Source organism: Homarus americanus, unplaced genomic scaffold (genome assembly GCF_018991925.1).
Source record: "Homarus americanus isolate GMGI-L3 unplaced genomic scaffold, GMGI_Hamer_2.0 scaffold17993, whole genome shotgun sequence".
Lineage (NCBI taxonomy): Eukaryota > Metazoa > Arthropoda > Malacostraca > Decapoda > Nephropidae > Homarus > Homarus americanus.
Genome location: NW_024736701.1, coordinates 1 through 17,840, shown reverse-complemented (window position 1 = coordinate 17,840; position 17,840 = coordinate 1). Strand labels below are relative to the sequence as shown.

General features: G+C 41.2%; 1 protein-coding gene across 3 annotated transcripts; it reads left to right on the top strand.

Moving 5' to 3' along the window:
* Positions 1 to 759: 759 nt before the first annotated feature.
* Positions 760 to 17,718, top strand: LOC121872415 (probable 4-coumarate--CoA ligase 1; the record flags this gene model as incomplete). Of its 3 annotated transcripts, none has more annotated exon segments than XM_042375157.1 (7): positions 760 to 852; positions 10,452 to 10,525; positions 10,823 to 10,964; positions 14,608 to 14,815; positions 15,418 to 15,620; positions 16,794 to 16,938; positions 17,564 to 17,718. In XM_042375157.1, coding segments are annotated over 6 exon segments (921 nt in total), but the record flags the coding sequence as incomplete, so codon positions are not given.
* Positions 17,719 to 17,840: the final 122 nt, after the last annotated feature.

The following is a 17,840-nucleotide window of genomic DNA, read 5'->3' as shown; positions in this document are numbered from 1 at the left end:
ATATATATTGATTACAGTTACACACATACGTTCAATCATAATTTTACATTTACAAACAACCGATCTTTTGGTGAAGAGGATAAAAGAAAAGGAAAAGTAATCAGAGACGTGACCGATCGCCCAGAGGCTAACGAGCCGATCAGTAGTGAAGAGGATGAAAGTAAAAGTAAAAGTGTGAGGCGGTTGGCGCGACTGCCATTTTTGAGTATGGTAACTGACCAGTAAGATGGGAGTGTCTGGGGAAATTACAAGTTACGCTCTAGGACATCTCACCAATAAACTCAGACGTCTCTCCACTGTTATTGGACCTCCTACAGTTTCCTTACTGTGAATAAAGAAATATTAAAGATAAAGTTAAAATAAAGAAAATCTACATCAGTCATCCCTCTTGTTCATCCACAACCGGCTACCCCAAGCACATTCCTAGACTCCCAGTACAGCTTCCATTTCTTCTCAGCTTTTTTTTGTTTTTGTTTTATCCTCTTCGCCACTGATCGGCGTGTTAGCCGCTTGGGCGATCGGTCACGTCTCTTTTCATTTATCTTCTTCACCAAAAGATCGGCTCGCTAGCCGCCCGGGCGATCGGTCACGTCTCTGTCACGCACTGTTGGCAAATACTGGGCATGCACCGGCTCCTGAATGTACCTGAACCCGCTCCAGTGTTGGTCAAGTCTTCTCTTGAAAGAGCTCACACTCGGTGCCGTCACAACACTCTCTGGTAGGTGTTCCAAGAGTTTACAACCCTCACTCCGAAAAAGCTTTGGTTGTGTGCGGAGTGTTCTATTTTTTCCAGTGTATGCTTCAGGGAAAAGCGTTTTTCGTTGTTCACTTGGCCTTCCTTTCACCCAATAGGTGAGTGTTTTTGCCTAATATAATTTCTGGTGGTATTTTGTTTCTTAGGACTGTTTTGTATGCTTATATAGCCTCCAGCGTTGGGCAACCTGTGCTGAGGTGGCCTTGGCTGGGACCAAGTTTTTAGTTTAACAAATTTATTGACAAAGCTTGTAGTACAGTCTGCCTATTCTGAGTAATTCAGTCAGGTCTTGACACTGAGGGTGGTATCACTTCTCACTGCCACGCAGGACAGAGGTTCATACACAAAGGATGACAACATATATATATAGCTGCTATATGAAAGTAGAAGAAGTGGCGCGTGATCTATTTGCATAGCTGCTATATATATGTAACCGGTCGGAATTTACTGGACTTTAATTTCTCACTTGACTTGGGGTTTATTAAAAATTAATAGATGGTAATGGCAGTGGAAGCGCCCCTTTGAGAAAAATCCCGAACCAGCACAAGAACACTTAAATCTGCTAAACAAAATGAATTGTCCGTGACCCGTGGAAGGATAGCGTCTGTAACTGGGATGAATGAGACACACTGTAAAATTTAGACACTTATATTCCCTCCAACACTACAAACACAATCAAATAATGGTACACCAATATGCACACCTCTTAACTTGAACTTAAAACACTACTCTGGGGAATAAAAGTTATACATGATATAGAAATTATTAGAAACTCAGGCAACAATAAATTTGAAGTATTAAGAAATGTTGCTTGCACACATGAAACAGGCCTTAAGGGCTTTCACAAAATAATATCAGTCACTTAGGAAATGGTATTAAAAATAAGAAATTAAATACTCTACAATGAATAGGCCTTAAGGGCTTTCAACAAAATAATATCAGTCACTGAGGGAATGGTAATAAAAAATAAGAAATTAAATACTCTACAATGAATAGGCCTTAAGGGCTTTCAACAAAATAATATCAGTCACTGAGGAAATGGTAATAAAAAATAAGAAATTAAATACCCTACAATGAATAGGCCTTAAGGGCACTCAACAAAATTATATCACCCCAACAGATGCACACTTCCTAACCTAACTTAACCACTACTCTGGGGAACAAAGGTTATACCTGAGATCAGAATTATGAAGAAAAATTAGATGCATTAAAAGAATCAACTCACAGTATCACTCTGGTTCCACTTAATGACACAAACATTCAAAAAGCAATACTATCAAAATTATTTAAGAAATATTAAACTACACACGTCAAGATAATATCAGTAACTGAGAAATAGTATTAACTATCCCCAAATATATTCACTATTATTAATATGTTACTGGGTCCACCAATACTCGTGAACCATGCTCCACCCAACTCAACATACACCCGTAATAAGGGAGATAAAATGTTCCTCTAGGTATCTCCTAGAGTCCTAGACTCATGGTCTCAGTGTGTGACCGTTAATTTACTCAGATAGCCTCAGTGTACTCCCAGTGCGTCCATAAGGCGGAAGGGAGTGAGCCAATCAGACCTTGTATAGTTGAGAGAAGCTTTAGCTTCCCGTTGGCAAGAGGGTTTCACTAAGCTGCTCGAGACATGTGGTGTTGTGAGCCGAGGTAGAGGAGAGCTGCTGACCCAACGATCGTCCCGTCGTCAGCTGGGCACCCAGACGGCTAGATTCCCTCAAGAGATCCTTTGATCCCCCGCTAAACAATGACAGGCCTACACTGATCGGTCCAATGGCGACAATTGCCACCCTCAATCATCAACGGCAGTCTCAAACGGCAGTCAATCTCTCGCAGTCAAACTCCGGTCAAGTCTGGTCAAGTGGGTTCTGACGGAAACCCTGAAATGAACTCACTGTTAGCTCTAGTTTACTTTACCACTGCCCTATCTAACCCTGTCTGAGATCGAATGAGACTTACTTGTTATACTGCAATAGCGCAGCTCAGGTGACTAGGCCACGTGACTATTTCTGTGACGGACGCGCAGGGAGGTCTTGTTTGTCTGAATGCTCCCCGTGACTGAGGACCAGCCAGCGTCGCGTCTCCTCTCAAGGCGTTAGCTTAGGCCTACGTGACATATTTTCCGCCTAACTAATAACTCCTTGGGACACCCATAACATTATTCAGACTGATAAACGATCTATAATAATTTCAAATTCAATAATAGTCCCTTAACTTCATGAATCGCATCATTATTAATTCGGCAAATTACATTTAATATCATATAGGCCTAGTTCCACAACTTCTCGCTATGTGCGGGGAGCGCTCTCTTCCCTCAGACGACCTTGAACGCTCAGTATCGCTAATGGCGGGGCATTTGAAATTACTCTGAAATTTCTGAATATTATACATATATATTGTAGAGGTCAGATTCATGTGGGTAATGTCACTGTTCACTGCCATGCAGGACAGAGGTTCGTACACAAAGAAATGCATCATATTCATTAGCAGTATATATAGGTCAGTGGTTCACATTGTTGGACGTCATATTCTAATTGAAGACTAATCAGTGTGGGCTTAGCAAATTTGGGATATACAGCAAGAATGTCCTCAAGCACCCTGATTCAATGAGTAATAACAAAGTTCAACATACAATAAGTCAGGTGGCCTGAAATCCTTGACAGTGTTACATTCAATAATATATGTGTTCAAGTGTATGCTTTAAGGTTTATCACAAAGTTTATGCTGAGTGTTTCGGTATGGGTACAGCGTTACTAACTTGCCAGATGTGTCTGTATCCTAGCCTAACTCTGGCCAGACTACATCACATCGTTTGGTTCTGTCCTTATGCTGGCCATACCGGTACCTCTCGTCACAAAATTTGTCATATTTACTAATGCTACAACTGTCAGGTCTCTCTGCATTTCTCAATTCTTCTAGATCAGAGTTCATGAATCTGACTTGAATGTTTTAAGTACAGCATTGGACAGGCCAAGGTCACGGTCAGCATTTTCTTTCTTACATGCCAAATCAACCAGAATTGTAAATATCAGGAAAAATGGGCTGCCTTCCTATCTGAGAGGATAGCTCTACTTAATACCATGTTTTGTGTCAAAGTTTTTGAAGAACAATGGTCCCCAAACTACAGCTCAAACTGAGTTGATGTTCTATCTAAATAATCCCGACTATCTCGCTAACCTTCCTAAACGACTCTCTTTGGGGCGTGGCTACATAAAAGTGTTCAAGGCTCACTTTGGGGCGTGGTTTCAAAAAAGTGTTGCAGATCTCTTGAAACTGAATGTCCCAATAATCACTCAGACGAACCCATTAATGCCATTCCTCCTTGGCTGGTTATATCAGTTCTTATTAATTACACTCCTGTTGGTAGAAAGTAAATGTTACACCTATGTGATGAGATGTATTACACTAGAAACTATTACTAGTCACATAGAGATTATTAAATCAAGTGAATGTTATGCTTTTTACTGATGGTTCTGTGCAGACAAACACAGGGAGAACAGGCTGTGCATTTGTAATATATAAAAGAAAATGAGATGATAGTGTCAAACAAGCAAAGGCTGAACAACTGGCCCAGCACAACACAAACTGAACTCATGGGAATCTACTTAGCTACAGGCTACCTTAAAAAGAAAATGGAGGTGGGTGATATTCTGTGACTCCCAAACTGCTTTGAAATCAATGAACAGTCCGTCAGGCTCTATGTCTAAAGTTGTATATGATATTAAAAAGAAATGTGATAACTGCCAATGAGAACAACTCGTATTGAATTTGTGTGGATTCCGTCCAATTTGGAATTAGGTATCATGACCGTGCTGATAGAGCTGGCCAGTGAGGCATGTAAGAAAGAAAATGTTGACCGTGACCTTGAACTGTCCAATGCTGTACTTAAAACATTCAAGTCAGAATCATGAACTCTGATCTAGATGAACTGAGAAATGCAGAGAGACCTGGCAGTTGTAGCATGAGTAAATATGACAAATTTTGTGACAAGAGGTACCGGTATGGCAGCATAAGGACAGAACCAGACAATGTGATGCAGTCGTGGCCAGAATTAGGCTAGGATACAGACACATCTGGCAAGTTAGTAACCTGTACCCATACGAACACTTAGCATGTAAACTTTGCAAACCTTTAAAGCATACACTTGAACACTATATTTATATTATTGAATGTACACTATCAAAGACTTCGAGTACCTGGCTTATTGTATCATGAACTTTGTAATTACTACATTGAATCAGGAGTGTTTGAGGACATTCTTGCTGTCTATCCAAAATTTTCTGCTGGTCACTGATTAGTCTTCAATTAGAATATGACTTCTACTATGTGAACCACTGACCTGCATGGCAGTGAACAGTGATATCACCCACATGACTCTGGATGGGAGCCAGACTGGGACCATTGGTTGTGGTTTGGTTAGCGGCACCATAAGTTACTATCGCCCAGAGCTGTAGTGCTATAGGGCGGGTAGCTCAGGTTCCTTGTTCTGAAGATGGCACAGGTTATTGGTGGCCACTCATTGTACCACCTGGTGATGGTGGCCACCCATTGTACCACCTGGTGATGGTGGCCACCCATTGTACCACCTGGTGATGGTGGCCACCCATTGTACCACCTGGTGATGGTGGACCCATTGTACCACCTGGTGATGGTGGCCACCCATTGCTTCCTGGTGATGGTGGCCACCCATTGTACCACCTGGTGATTTTTTTTTTTTTTTACTGGACACTACTCCCGTACAGCCTTGTGCAAGGTGAAGCGCAGAAGCGTTTACAGTGCCCAACAGGGAAGCATGCTAAGTTCATGCTTGCCTTTATATCTCATGAGTTAAGGGCGTAGAACCCTGAAGAGTCAATGGTTTATGTCATCAAGTTGTTGGAAGCTCCAACAACTTGTCCCTGAATACGAATTCTCAACTTTCGATTTACGTCAGGTACCTACTTTACTGCTAGGTGAACAGGGACTAATGGGGGCTAGGAAGCATGTCCAAACAACTTCCACCGGCCCGGGAAGCGAACCCGTGATCACCTGGTGATGGTGGCCACCCATTGTATCACCTGGTGATGGTGGCCACCCATTGTATCACCTGGTGATGGTGGCCACCCATTGTATCACCTGGTGATGGTGGCCACCCATTGTATCACCTGGTGATGGTGGCCACCCATTGTATCACCTGGTGATGGTGGCCACCCATTGTACCCTGGTCATGGTGGCCACCCATTGTATCACCTGGTGATGGTGGCCACCCATTGTATCACCTGGTATTACACCTGCTTGACAAATAGACACACACACACAATCCGTTGCTGATAGTCCTTAACCTAACCTAACCTAACCTCACCTACCTAACCTAACCTCACCTACCTAACCTAACCTAACCTGACCTAAGCTAACCCCTCAGGTAGCGTTAGGATAGTTCATCTTAAAATGAAAAAAACTGGGGGAGATGTCTAAGCTTACTTGTATTTACTGCTGGGCCCGAAGTTGGTGGTGAGTCAAGAGTTAATGAAGACAAGAGATAAAGTTTATCTTATCTGTTGGCTGTGTTAGATTGTCAGGGCAATTCTTAAGAAAATACTCACACACACGTCATTTCTTGTCCCATTAAAGATAATAAAGATAAGACTCAGTTTGGTAAGTTTATTTTAGGTTAGGTTAGGTTAGGTTAGGGTGAGTTAGGGTAGGGTAGGTTAGGTTAGGTTAGGTTGGGTTGGGTTGAGTTGAGTTAGTTTAGGTTGGGTTTGGTTAGGTTAGGTTGAGGTTGGGTTGGGTTGAGTTAGTTTTAGGTTGGGTTTGGTTAAGTTGGGTTTGGTTGGGTTAGGTTAGGTTTGGTTGGGTTAGGTTGGGCTAGTTTAGGTTGGGGTAGGTTGGGTTGGGTTAGGTTAGTTGGGTTGAGTTGGGTTGGTTTGGGTTGGGTTGGTTTAGGTTGGGTTTGGTTGGGTTAGGTTGGGTTTGGTTGGGTTGGGTTGGGTTGGGTTGGGTTGGGGTGGGGTGGGTTGGGTTGGGTTGGTTAGGGTGGGGTTAGGTTGGGTTGGTTGGTTTGGGTTGGGTTAGGTTGGTTTGGGTTGGGTTGGTTTGGGTTGGGTTAGGTTGGGTTGGGTTGGGTTGGGTTTGGTTGGGTTAGGTTGGGTTAGTTTGGGTTAGGGTGGTTGGGTTAGGTTGGGTTGGGAGTTGGGTTGGGTTGGTTTGGGGTAGGTTGGTTAGGTTGGGTTGGTTTGGTTTGGTTTGGGTTGGGTTAGGTTAGGTTGGTTTAATTTTGGTTTTGGTTGGGTTAGATTAGGTTGGTTTAGGTGGGTTAGTTTAGTTTAGGTTAGGTTAGGTTAGGTTAGGTTAGGTTAGTTTAGGTTAGGTTAGGTTAGGTTAAGGCTGTTAGCGACGGGATATTTATGGTAGGGAAGGATAGTATCAGGGAACTTAGCATAATATCCACGATCTGTTGCCGGGAACATAGTAGATAATGGTAAATGAGTTCCACGTCTCACTAGCTGGGAGTGGTAGTCGACTACTATCCCTCATCGCCGATACACACACACACACACGCCAGCGACCTCGATCCTCTTTCATTAGCAGTCACAGGTAAGTTAAGTGTTGGTGCGTTGGATAGGTTGAATGCTTTTTGTTTATCAAATTTATTGGCAGAGCTTGTAGTACAGTTTGCCTATTCCGAGCAATTCAGTCAGGTCTTGACACTGAGGGTGGTATCACTTCTCACTGTCACGCAGGACAGAGGTTCACACACAAAGAAATACATCATATTCATTAACAACTATAAATGTATAGAGGTCAGATTCATATGGGTAATGTCACTGTTCACTGCCATGCAGGACAGAGGTTCGTACACAAAGAGTTGCATCATATTCATTGACAGTACATATACATATATGTAAACACACACACACACATATACATACATATACGTATATACATACACATATACATGTACACGTACATATACATGCACACACGCACACATACATACATATACGTCGGTCAGATTCATGTGGGTAATGTCACTTTTCACTGCCATACAGGACAGAGGTTCGTACACAAAGAATGCATCATATTCATTGACACTATATATAGGTCAGATTCATGTGGGTAATGCCACTGTTCACTGCCACGCAGGACAGAGGTTCGTACACAAAGAAGGAAATACATCATATTCACCAGCAGCATATATGGGTCAGTGGATCACATACATTGGAGTCATATTCTAATTGAAGACTAATCAGTGTGGGCTAGCAAATTGGGATAAACAGCAAGAATGTCCTCAAGCACCCCTGATTCAATGAAGTAATTACATAGTTCAAGATACAATAAGTCAGGTGGCCTGAAGTCTTTGACAGTTGAATGCTCTCTCTCTCTCTCTCTCTCTCTCTCTCTCTCTCTGACATGAATAAAATCGTCTGGCGTTAACCAAATAAAATAGTGAAGGTGTTAAGATCGTGAACTGTTGTTATTAATTACTGCTATAATGTAAACGGGTGCGTATAATTACCCGTTATGTCTGCAACTCAACTTCCTACTTTACTCAAACTCTTTTTACTTTATTTTCTAGTTAAGTTAAGTTAGGTTACATTAGGTTAGGTTATAGTTAGGTGTGTAAGGGAAATACCATCACTTGAAATGTAGTCCCGGTACATAAATTCGATTGGCAAAGAAGACATACGTTATATTACAGTGCTGGAAGGTGTGAGACATATGGCTGATGTGTGTTGTTTGTGTCCACGGTGGGTTTATGTCCTTATTATTGCCTTCAATTTTGTATTTAATTTATATTCTCGTGTTTGGAAGAGGAAGTCGTATTAATGACAAAAAATGCAGGTAGTAGGCAGCTGTCAAACAGGGAGGTACTACTGCCTGGGACCCTGCTGCCATATGTGACCAAGTCCCAGGTTGATGATCTGACTTTCTGCCTCATTTACACACAATTGCAGGGTCTCAATTGTTTCTCTTACTTGACAACACAACATATATATATTGTTTCTCACTATTGATCTTTTTTTTTAATTTTTGTATTTTTTTATGGTCCTTAATTATTATTATTATTATTATTATTATTATTATTATTATTATTATTATTATTATTATTATTATTATTATTATTATTATTATTATTATTATTATTATTATTATTAATATTATTAATATTATTAAAATTATTAAAATTATTATTATTATTATTATTATTATTATTATTATTATTATTATTATTATTATTATTATTATTATTATTATTATTATTATTATTATTATTATTATTATTATTATTATTATTATATTTTCGCCCCCCCCCCCCAGGCCCTGATGTGGGTCATCGACCTGTGACCTGGTGGGCTAATCCTGTAAAAAAAACCAAGAAACATTACAACAAAAACCACACTTTCCTCCCTTGACTCAACTTCGCTAATTTTTGTGCTGACTTGCTGACCTCTCGGCGGCTATAATGTCACCAGAGAGAGTAAGCCATCCTTATGTAATCCTTGGCTACTACAGTGCGGCCTAGAGCAAAAATTTGAAACTAGGGAATACTGAAGCTGAATCACAGTTCGTAAAGGCACAGAACGTCGGAATTTCTTTATTCTTCTGCTCTCCTAGGCTGACGCACACGCTGTTTACATGTATGTTTCTGAAATGTTGTCCTCTTATAAATGCTGCCCATGTGTGAGTTCTATAGTTTCTCTTAAAAAGAAAAGCCCGACAAATAAAACAATTATGTTCGTATATACTGTGCGCACCACGACCGCCTTTGCCCCTCTGTAATTGTCCCACAAGCAGCGTTAGTTTCACATGTGGCCTTCCGGCCACATATTGGCCAAGGTAACTTCTCCTAAAAAGTTGAAAACTCCTTATTTGTTGGTTCCCGCAGAAACTCTGGCCATTGCTGTGGCAGCCTCGCTATGCTGGCCACTCTTACTCTCCCCCAAGGCCGCGTCTCTCCAGTAGTTTCCTTCAAGCAGGTTCTAAAGTCAAAACTTTACCATCCTCATGTGGTTGTGGCTCATCCTGGTCGGTAACATAAATGTAAGACAGGAGTCTGACGTGCTTCTAAACCTCAGCTCCCTAAACTGTGACAGAGAGGGCGGGGAGTGTTGGTTTTCGTGGGCCAAGAACACTGCTGGACCACCACTGTGCACCTGATTTGCCCTGCACAGCCTTTCATAAAGTTTTGTATCCGCTTTGATACTTGACTGTTGCGAGTCTTTTTTTTTCTTCAAGTTTTGGATTTTTTCCTTATTGAAACTATTCTTAGTTGTAGTGCAGGGTGGTGTGCTCTTGTCCTGCAATACTTTCTCTCGCACTGTGTCTGACCAACAGCTGTAAGATGGTTCACATTCCTGGCTGTTAAGTACAACATTTTAAGGTAATCGGCATTTGACCTTAAAACTGAAGGTCAAGAAAGTGATCCCGGCTCACAGAAATGGTCCATCTTTCAAGCTTTTCTCCAACAAGTAACAATACGATCCAAAAATGAGGTTGACAAATAGACTATTGATGGGAAATGCTTATTCCATGTCGCTTTCATTGAATCTTCCAGTAACACTATTTTTGAATACCCTACTGCTAACCTAACCTAACCTAATCTAACCTAACCTAACCTAACCTAACCTAACCTAACCTAACCTGGAGTGTCTTATCTTCAGGTGATTACATTTACTTTAATAATCTTCGTTTTTCTTTACCAGTCAGTCATGTGGCTGTTGAAGGCTGCTCGAGGTGTTCGGGCCACAGCTGCTGCCCTCACCACACAGTATACCAGGTAAGTGTTTCTCAGTCTCTCCCATCATCTCTGTGTGTCTCAGTCTCCCAATCATCTTTCAGTGTTTCTCAGTCTCTCCCATCATCTCTGTGTGTCTCAGTCTCCCCATCATCTCTCAGTGTTTCTCAGTCTCTCCCATCATCTCTGTGTGTCTCAGTCTCCCCATCATCTCTCAGTGTTTCTCAGTCTCTCCCATCATCTTTCAGTACCTCCCATCACTTATCTCTTTGTTTATCTCCACCTTTTATCAATAACCTGTCGCCAGTCCACTTATAAACGATATCTCTCGTTCCCCAGGTCATTTCGACGTGACCTGACCACGACCTGGGCTGCCTGCAACATCCAGAGGTCACACGTACCAGATATTGACCTGCCCTCTGGTAACTTGGTCAACACCATCTTTAAGAATGTATCGAAGTGGGGTAACAAGACCGCTACGGTAAGGAGGAGAAGAGGAAAGAAGGGGGGGATTATGGGGAGGGAAAAGGAGGTTGAGGAAGAGGAGGGGGAGTGGGCAGGGAATCCCAACCTTTTTAATCTGATGAGTACCCAGTTTATTTTTAAATGATCAAGGGAGCACCATTGTACCATATACTGAAGTGTATACTCTACCCAACAACCGCCGTCAGATGGTCACGTAAAAGATCACACCATGAGCTCAGGGCCCTGTGTACATAATAACATAAGAGTGGAGAAAACTGCGTACGAGTCAGTCCCGTTTACACCCAACCCCCATCACTCATATATCCATCCAACTTATGTTTAAAGCTATCCGGCGTATTAGAGTTAATGATGATGTTTGGTAACTTGTTCCACTCGTCCACTACTCTATTTCCAAACCAATGTTTACCTATTTCGCGCCTAAATCTAAATTTGACTAATTTAAAACCATTGCTGCGAATTCGCTCCTGGTTGGATAGTTTTTAAGTACCTTTGTTTTGTCACGCTTGTTTAGCCTTGACTTCCATTTATACACCTCGATCCTATCGCCCCTCACTCTACGTCTCTCGAGGGAGTGCAAATTAAGATGTTTTAATTTGTATCTATACTCAAGGTTCCCCTGATGGCTTTCTCGGGATTCCATATCCATTCTTTAGTTCGGTGACCAAAACTGAACTGCGTAATTCAAGTGAGGTCTAACAACCGCAACATATAGTTTTAGGATGACCTGGCTAGTCTTGTAACTAAGGGTGAAGGCACACTAGGCACTTTCCTCCATACATGTTGCCCGTTTTGCTGGCTATTGGCCTAAACGCCAAGCAAGCAGCAGGATTTCTGCTGTTGTGAGAAATGGACAGCGGTTCGGCGGGGATCTTTGGCTGGATTAGTGTTCAAATGAGCTTTATATAATTTCCAGTAAAAATTTAAACAAATCATGAAACAATAAAAATATAAAATATATTGCATTAACAGTGACATGTTTCTATTTGTTCGTCACTTTAAAACTTCTGTAGTCTTCTTTGACCAGCCAGCCGCCGCTACTTTTAAAGAAACTTCATGCCACATCCATTTGTCTTTTCTTTTGCTTTAGCAGACGCGTCACCTGCTTCACCAATTGAAGAACTATTGCAAAATCCTTCAAGGCCTCAACTGTAGTAACGGGATCCATGGTGAACCTCGTCAAGACGCTTTCTCACAGTCGGATTTCTCTATATCATCGTTGTTCATCTGATATCTGATTTCTCTGTTTACATCTCCTAGGCAAGTACTTTACATTTGTCCACATTAAATTTCATTTCTCAATTTTCAGACCAGAGTCCTCGTCAGATTTTAATTACACGTCCTATTTTAGTATCTTCAGTAAATTTACTTATGTTGCTGTCTACGCCTATATCTATGTCTTTGATGTATATAATAAATAGTAATGGTCCAAGTACTGAGCCTCAGGGTACCCCACTAGTGACGTTACCCCAATCGGATTTAGTGCCGTTTATGCTTACTCGCTGTTCCCTGTCCTGTAACCACGCCCTGATCCAATTTAGAATATCTCCTCCAATGCCATGAGCCTCCACTTTATGTATCAGTCTTTCGTGGGGGACTCTGTCGAAGGCTTTGCTAAAGTCAAGATATACCACATCATAGTCGTGCCCCTCGTCCACCGATTCGAAAAGAGATGAAAAGACTGTTAATAGATTAGTTAGACATGAACGCCCGCTTGTGAAGCCATGTTGGGAATCATTGATCAACTTGTGCTTCTCCAGGTGATTTCGAATAGAGTTTGAAATTATTGCTTCCAGTAATTTGCCTAGAATTGATGTTAAACTGGTTGGGCGGTAGTTAGAGGATAGTGATCTATCCCCCTTCTTGAAAATCGGTATCACATTCGCTATCCTCCAGGATTCTGGTACTACAGCCGTTTTTAATGACATGTTAAACAACTTTACTAAGGGCATAAGCTCTTCCTTACATTCCTTTAATACTCTGGTAAGTATCTCATCGGGAGCTGGTGACTTATTAGGCTTTAGTTTGTCTATTTGTTTACTAACATCGTTACTAGGCACTACTATCTCGCTTAATCTATTTTCTTCCCGATCTCTGTATAGAGTCGGTGCCTCGGGTATCGTTTTAAAATAATTATCCGTTGTGATAACTGATGAAACATAACCGTTATGATTATTGGTCATTTTCCCGTCATTATCAGTTAGCTCGCCGGTATGTGACTGTATTGGTCTAATCGTATGACGTGTTTTAGTTTGAGCAGAACTGACGATTTCTCTACAAAATCCGTCACTGTTAATATTTTTTTTTGCAGCATTTATGGTTTTAAAACGTAACTTTCGACACGAATAATTATATTGCTATAATATTTCAAACTAACAATAGTCCTGATTTATGTACTGTACAGCCCTGTAAATGTATTCAACGCATATCATTATGTCTAAATAAAATATAAGTTTGTATATTTTCAGCCACCGGCTGCAACTCTATTAATAAACCGTTTATTATTATTATTATTATTATTATTATTATTATTATTATTATTATTATTATTATTATTATTATTATCATTATTATTATTATTATTATTATTATTATTATTATTATTATTACACACACACACACACACACACACACACACACACAGACACACACACACACACACACACATAGACACACACATGTCGTTGATAATAGATGATAAAAACGGACGTATTATACTAGCGTGCATCCCTCCCCTGACTATGTCCAAAGTCGAATCCCCGAGACAGATGTGTGAGAAGGTATCATCCCGAGTCATTACCAAATATCACAGGTGTTTCTCAGGTGCTCCAGTTTCCTCTTGTGCCTGCCTGTGTGTCTGTATGTGTGTCTTTCTGCATGTCTTCTTGTCTGTATTTCTGTACAAATATCTCTCTATCTGTGTCTGTATGTGTGTCACGTTCCATAATCACATTGCCTTATAAAAGACAACATAAAAGATCTCATTGTTTTCTTAGAGTTTTTACAGCATATTACTTTGAGGGGGGAGGGGAGATATCACATTCCAAATTCTTTTTATTGTTGATAATTCTAGATGATAAGATATGCTAATTAGGCTCTAGTTGTTATTGGCTGTCACTCTGATAAGACGGCCAAGGTATGTTCTGAGAGATTATCTGACGCGTCCCACTTAAATTACATCTGACCCTTTTTCCTCGTTACTGGCCAGTGTAGCGTATAAATGACTTTTGGGTAGTTTGGACAAGGACTGATAGGGTAAATTGCCTTCCATCCACGAACTGGTCAAAGTACCATTACTGAGGAGATTAATACAACATGTAATTTTTCACTGTAGGATTATGGTAGACAATTCCATAATATGACTAGGTGTGGTTTTCCCCCTTGTTAGATATTTATTTAACTTTCTATTGTAGTTTTATCTAAGTTCAGTCCAGCATCAGATTACTTGGACGACAACCTGTGTACCTGAGATGCGGTGTATAGCTACAATATACTCTTAAGGTGTATTACAAAACATTCTAGGTTGGTAGCACCGTTATGTACCGACGAGATGAGTAGTACAGTATAGGTATCAGAAGAGATGTACCGGAAACAGATATATTAGAGAATTTTTTGGCGGTACAACTCGGTATATTTTGTAGGAGTGTACCGTGACTGGCCGCCGGTACACATACTCTCAGCTGATGGACCGGATAGCCAGATGGGGGGGTTTCCTCACCAAGTTGGGGGTACACAGAGGGGATGTGGTGGGGGTGGCACTTGGCAACTGTCCTGAGTATCCCATCGTCTTCTTCGGTGCCATTGCCATAGGGGCCGTCGCCACTACCATCAACCCAGCCTATTCTGCAGGTTAGTGTTGCCATACGGCCGTGTATTGCCATTGTGAGGTGTGTTGCCTTATTGTGTTGCCATAGTGTGATGTATTGCTATAGTATGGTGTATTGTCATAGTCGAATATATTCCTGTAGTGTGTGTTGCCATAATGTATTGCGTTAGGATGGTATGTTGCCATAATGTATTGCGTTAGGATGGTAAGTTGCCATATTGTGTGTTGCCATAGTGTGGTGTGCCAGCCTGGTTGACATAATGCAATACTATCTACTCCCTGAATCTCTTGCCATCTCTCGTCAGTTCTTTATATAACTCTGACATCTTCCCCTCAGTAGTAACCTGACCTCATTGTCTTATATCTCCTCCGTCTCTTCCTTCTTCTCCTCCTCTTCCCCTTTCCTTCATCCTCTTGCTCCTCCTTCTTGTGTTCCTTCTCCTCCTCTCCCCATCCTCTTCCTCTTCTTTCTCCCCCTCTTCCTCCTTTTCTTCCTTCCTTTCCTCCTCCTCTTCCTTCCTTTCCTCCTCCTCTTCCTTTCTTTCCTCCTCCTCTTCCTTCTTCTCTTCCTCTTCCTCACGCACTTATTAACACACCCTCACTACCCTTCCTTCACCCTTAACAGAGGAGATCGCTCGACATCTACGTGACAGCGAGGCGAAGGTGCTGGTTGGAGACCCTCTTATGCACCAAACAGTCACGGAGGCCCTCAAACTATACAAATCTCCTACCCACCTGGTGCTCAACGGGCCCCCAACTACCTCAGGGACCCTCAACCTACAACAGATCATTGAGGACCCCACCGTTCCCTTCACCGACCCCGTCATGGTAGGATGTTTACTGTAATATATAGCGGTTTCTGGCTCCACTAATTTCATTATAACTCACTGCTCTGATACGAGGCATCTTATCCACCCAGAATGCGAAGCCTGATAAGAACATAAGAATTAAGGAAACTCCAGTAGGTCTTTTGGCCCATACTAGGCAGTCCTGTTTACACCCAACGCTAATCGCTCATATATCCCTGTTCCAGCGTATTCGAGTTAATGATGGTGTTTGGTAACTTGTTCCACTCATCCACTACTCTATTTCCAAACCAATGTTTACCTATTTCGCGCCTAAATATAAATTTGTCTAATTTAAAACCATTGATACGAGTTCGCTCCTGGTTGGATTGTTTGAAAACTTTTGTTATATCACGTTTGTTTAACCCTGACTTCCATTTATACACCTCGATCATGTCGCCCCTCACTCTACGTCTCTCGAGGGAGTACAAATTAAGATGCTTTAACCTGTCTCTGTACTCAAGGTTCCTGATGCCCGGGATTAGTCTTGTCATTCTCCTCTGAATGCTTTCTAGGGATTCTATATCCATTCTGCAGTACGGTGACCAGAACTGAACTGCTTAATCCAAGTATCCAAGTGAGGTCTGACAAGCGTAAGATATAGTTTAGGATGACCTCGCTAATCTTGTGAGCAACATTCCTTTGTATGAACCCGAGTACTTTGTATGAACCCGAGTACTTTGTATGAACCCGAGTACTCTGTATGAACCCGAGTACTCTGTTTGCCTTGTTTCGAGCAAATACGTATTGTTGACTTAGTTTAATGTTCCTACTTATCATTACTCCTAAATATTTCTCATAAATGGATTTCTCTACATCAACGTTGTTCAGGTGACAGTTGGTTCTTCTGTGTATATCCTCTAGTCTTAAAACTTGACATTTATCCACATTAAAATGATCTACGATTTTTCAATCGTCAGCAAATTTACTTATGTTGCTGTCTACTCCTATATCTATGTCGTTTATGTATATAATAATTAGTAATGGTCCATGTACTGACCCTTGAGGTACTCCACTAGTGACGTTACTCCAATCGGTATTATTGCCATTAATGCTGAATGTTTCCTGTCCTTCAGTTAAGCCATAACCTAACCTAACCTAACCTAACCTAACCTAACCTAACCTAACCTAACCTAACCTATACGAACTTCTACAGCTTACAGGTGAGGAGGTAGCAGCCTTACCTTACTCAAGTGGCACGACTGGGTCTCCCAAGGGCGTGTCCCTCTCCCACAATGCAATCACCTCCAACACCGTCATGGTCACACACCCAGATGTCTTCATGGCCCAGGAAACTACAGGTGAGAACGGACTAACTTACCTGTCCTTAGAGCTTGGCCTGGGTCCTTGGGGGTCCTTAGGGGGTGTTCTGGGGTCAGTCTATAACCTTCCTTGGGTTCAAGTCACATGAGTCCCCAATATCTGTCATTATTCTCATTATCTTCAGTTATCCCTCTCCCCTTCTCACCATTTTCTCTCTCTTCTCCTACCCTCTGATATTTTCTTAGACATAAGAAAGTTAATAAATGATACCAGGATAATTCTTGGATATTTGTAGAGCTTTATAGATGTATATTATAGGGAACATGGCAGAGTATTATAATGCATACAGTAGGGCATAAAAGAGACTGCTGAAGTGCCCTTTATTATTATTATTATTATTATTATTATTATTATTATTATTATTATTATTATTATTATTATTATTATTATTATTATTATTATCACTACGGTATTAGCACTTATAACAACAACAACAACAACAGCAAAAACAATAATAATAATAATAATAATAATAATAATAATAATAATAATAATAATAATAATAATAATAATACATACACAAAACAAAACAAAAATAACAATAACAGTAATAATAATAACAAAGACAGAAAACAAACAGCAATAATATGATCTTCACTACAGAGGAAAACCAGGAGAGCTATATGGGCCTTCTACCCTTCTTCCACGTGTCTGGGATCGCCGTTTTAATGAGTTCCGGGTTTTATGAAGGAGTCAAGTTACTTACTGTGCCTAAGTTTGACCCAAAGACCTACATCTCTTCCGTCGTCCAGCACAAGGTGAGGTGAGGAGGAGGGGGTGGGTGAGGGGGGGTGGGGGAAGGGGAAGGCGAGGGCAAGTGAGGAGAGGGTGAAGACGAGGAGGAGGGGGGTGTGGGAGTAGGAGGAGGGTTGGAGGTTAT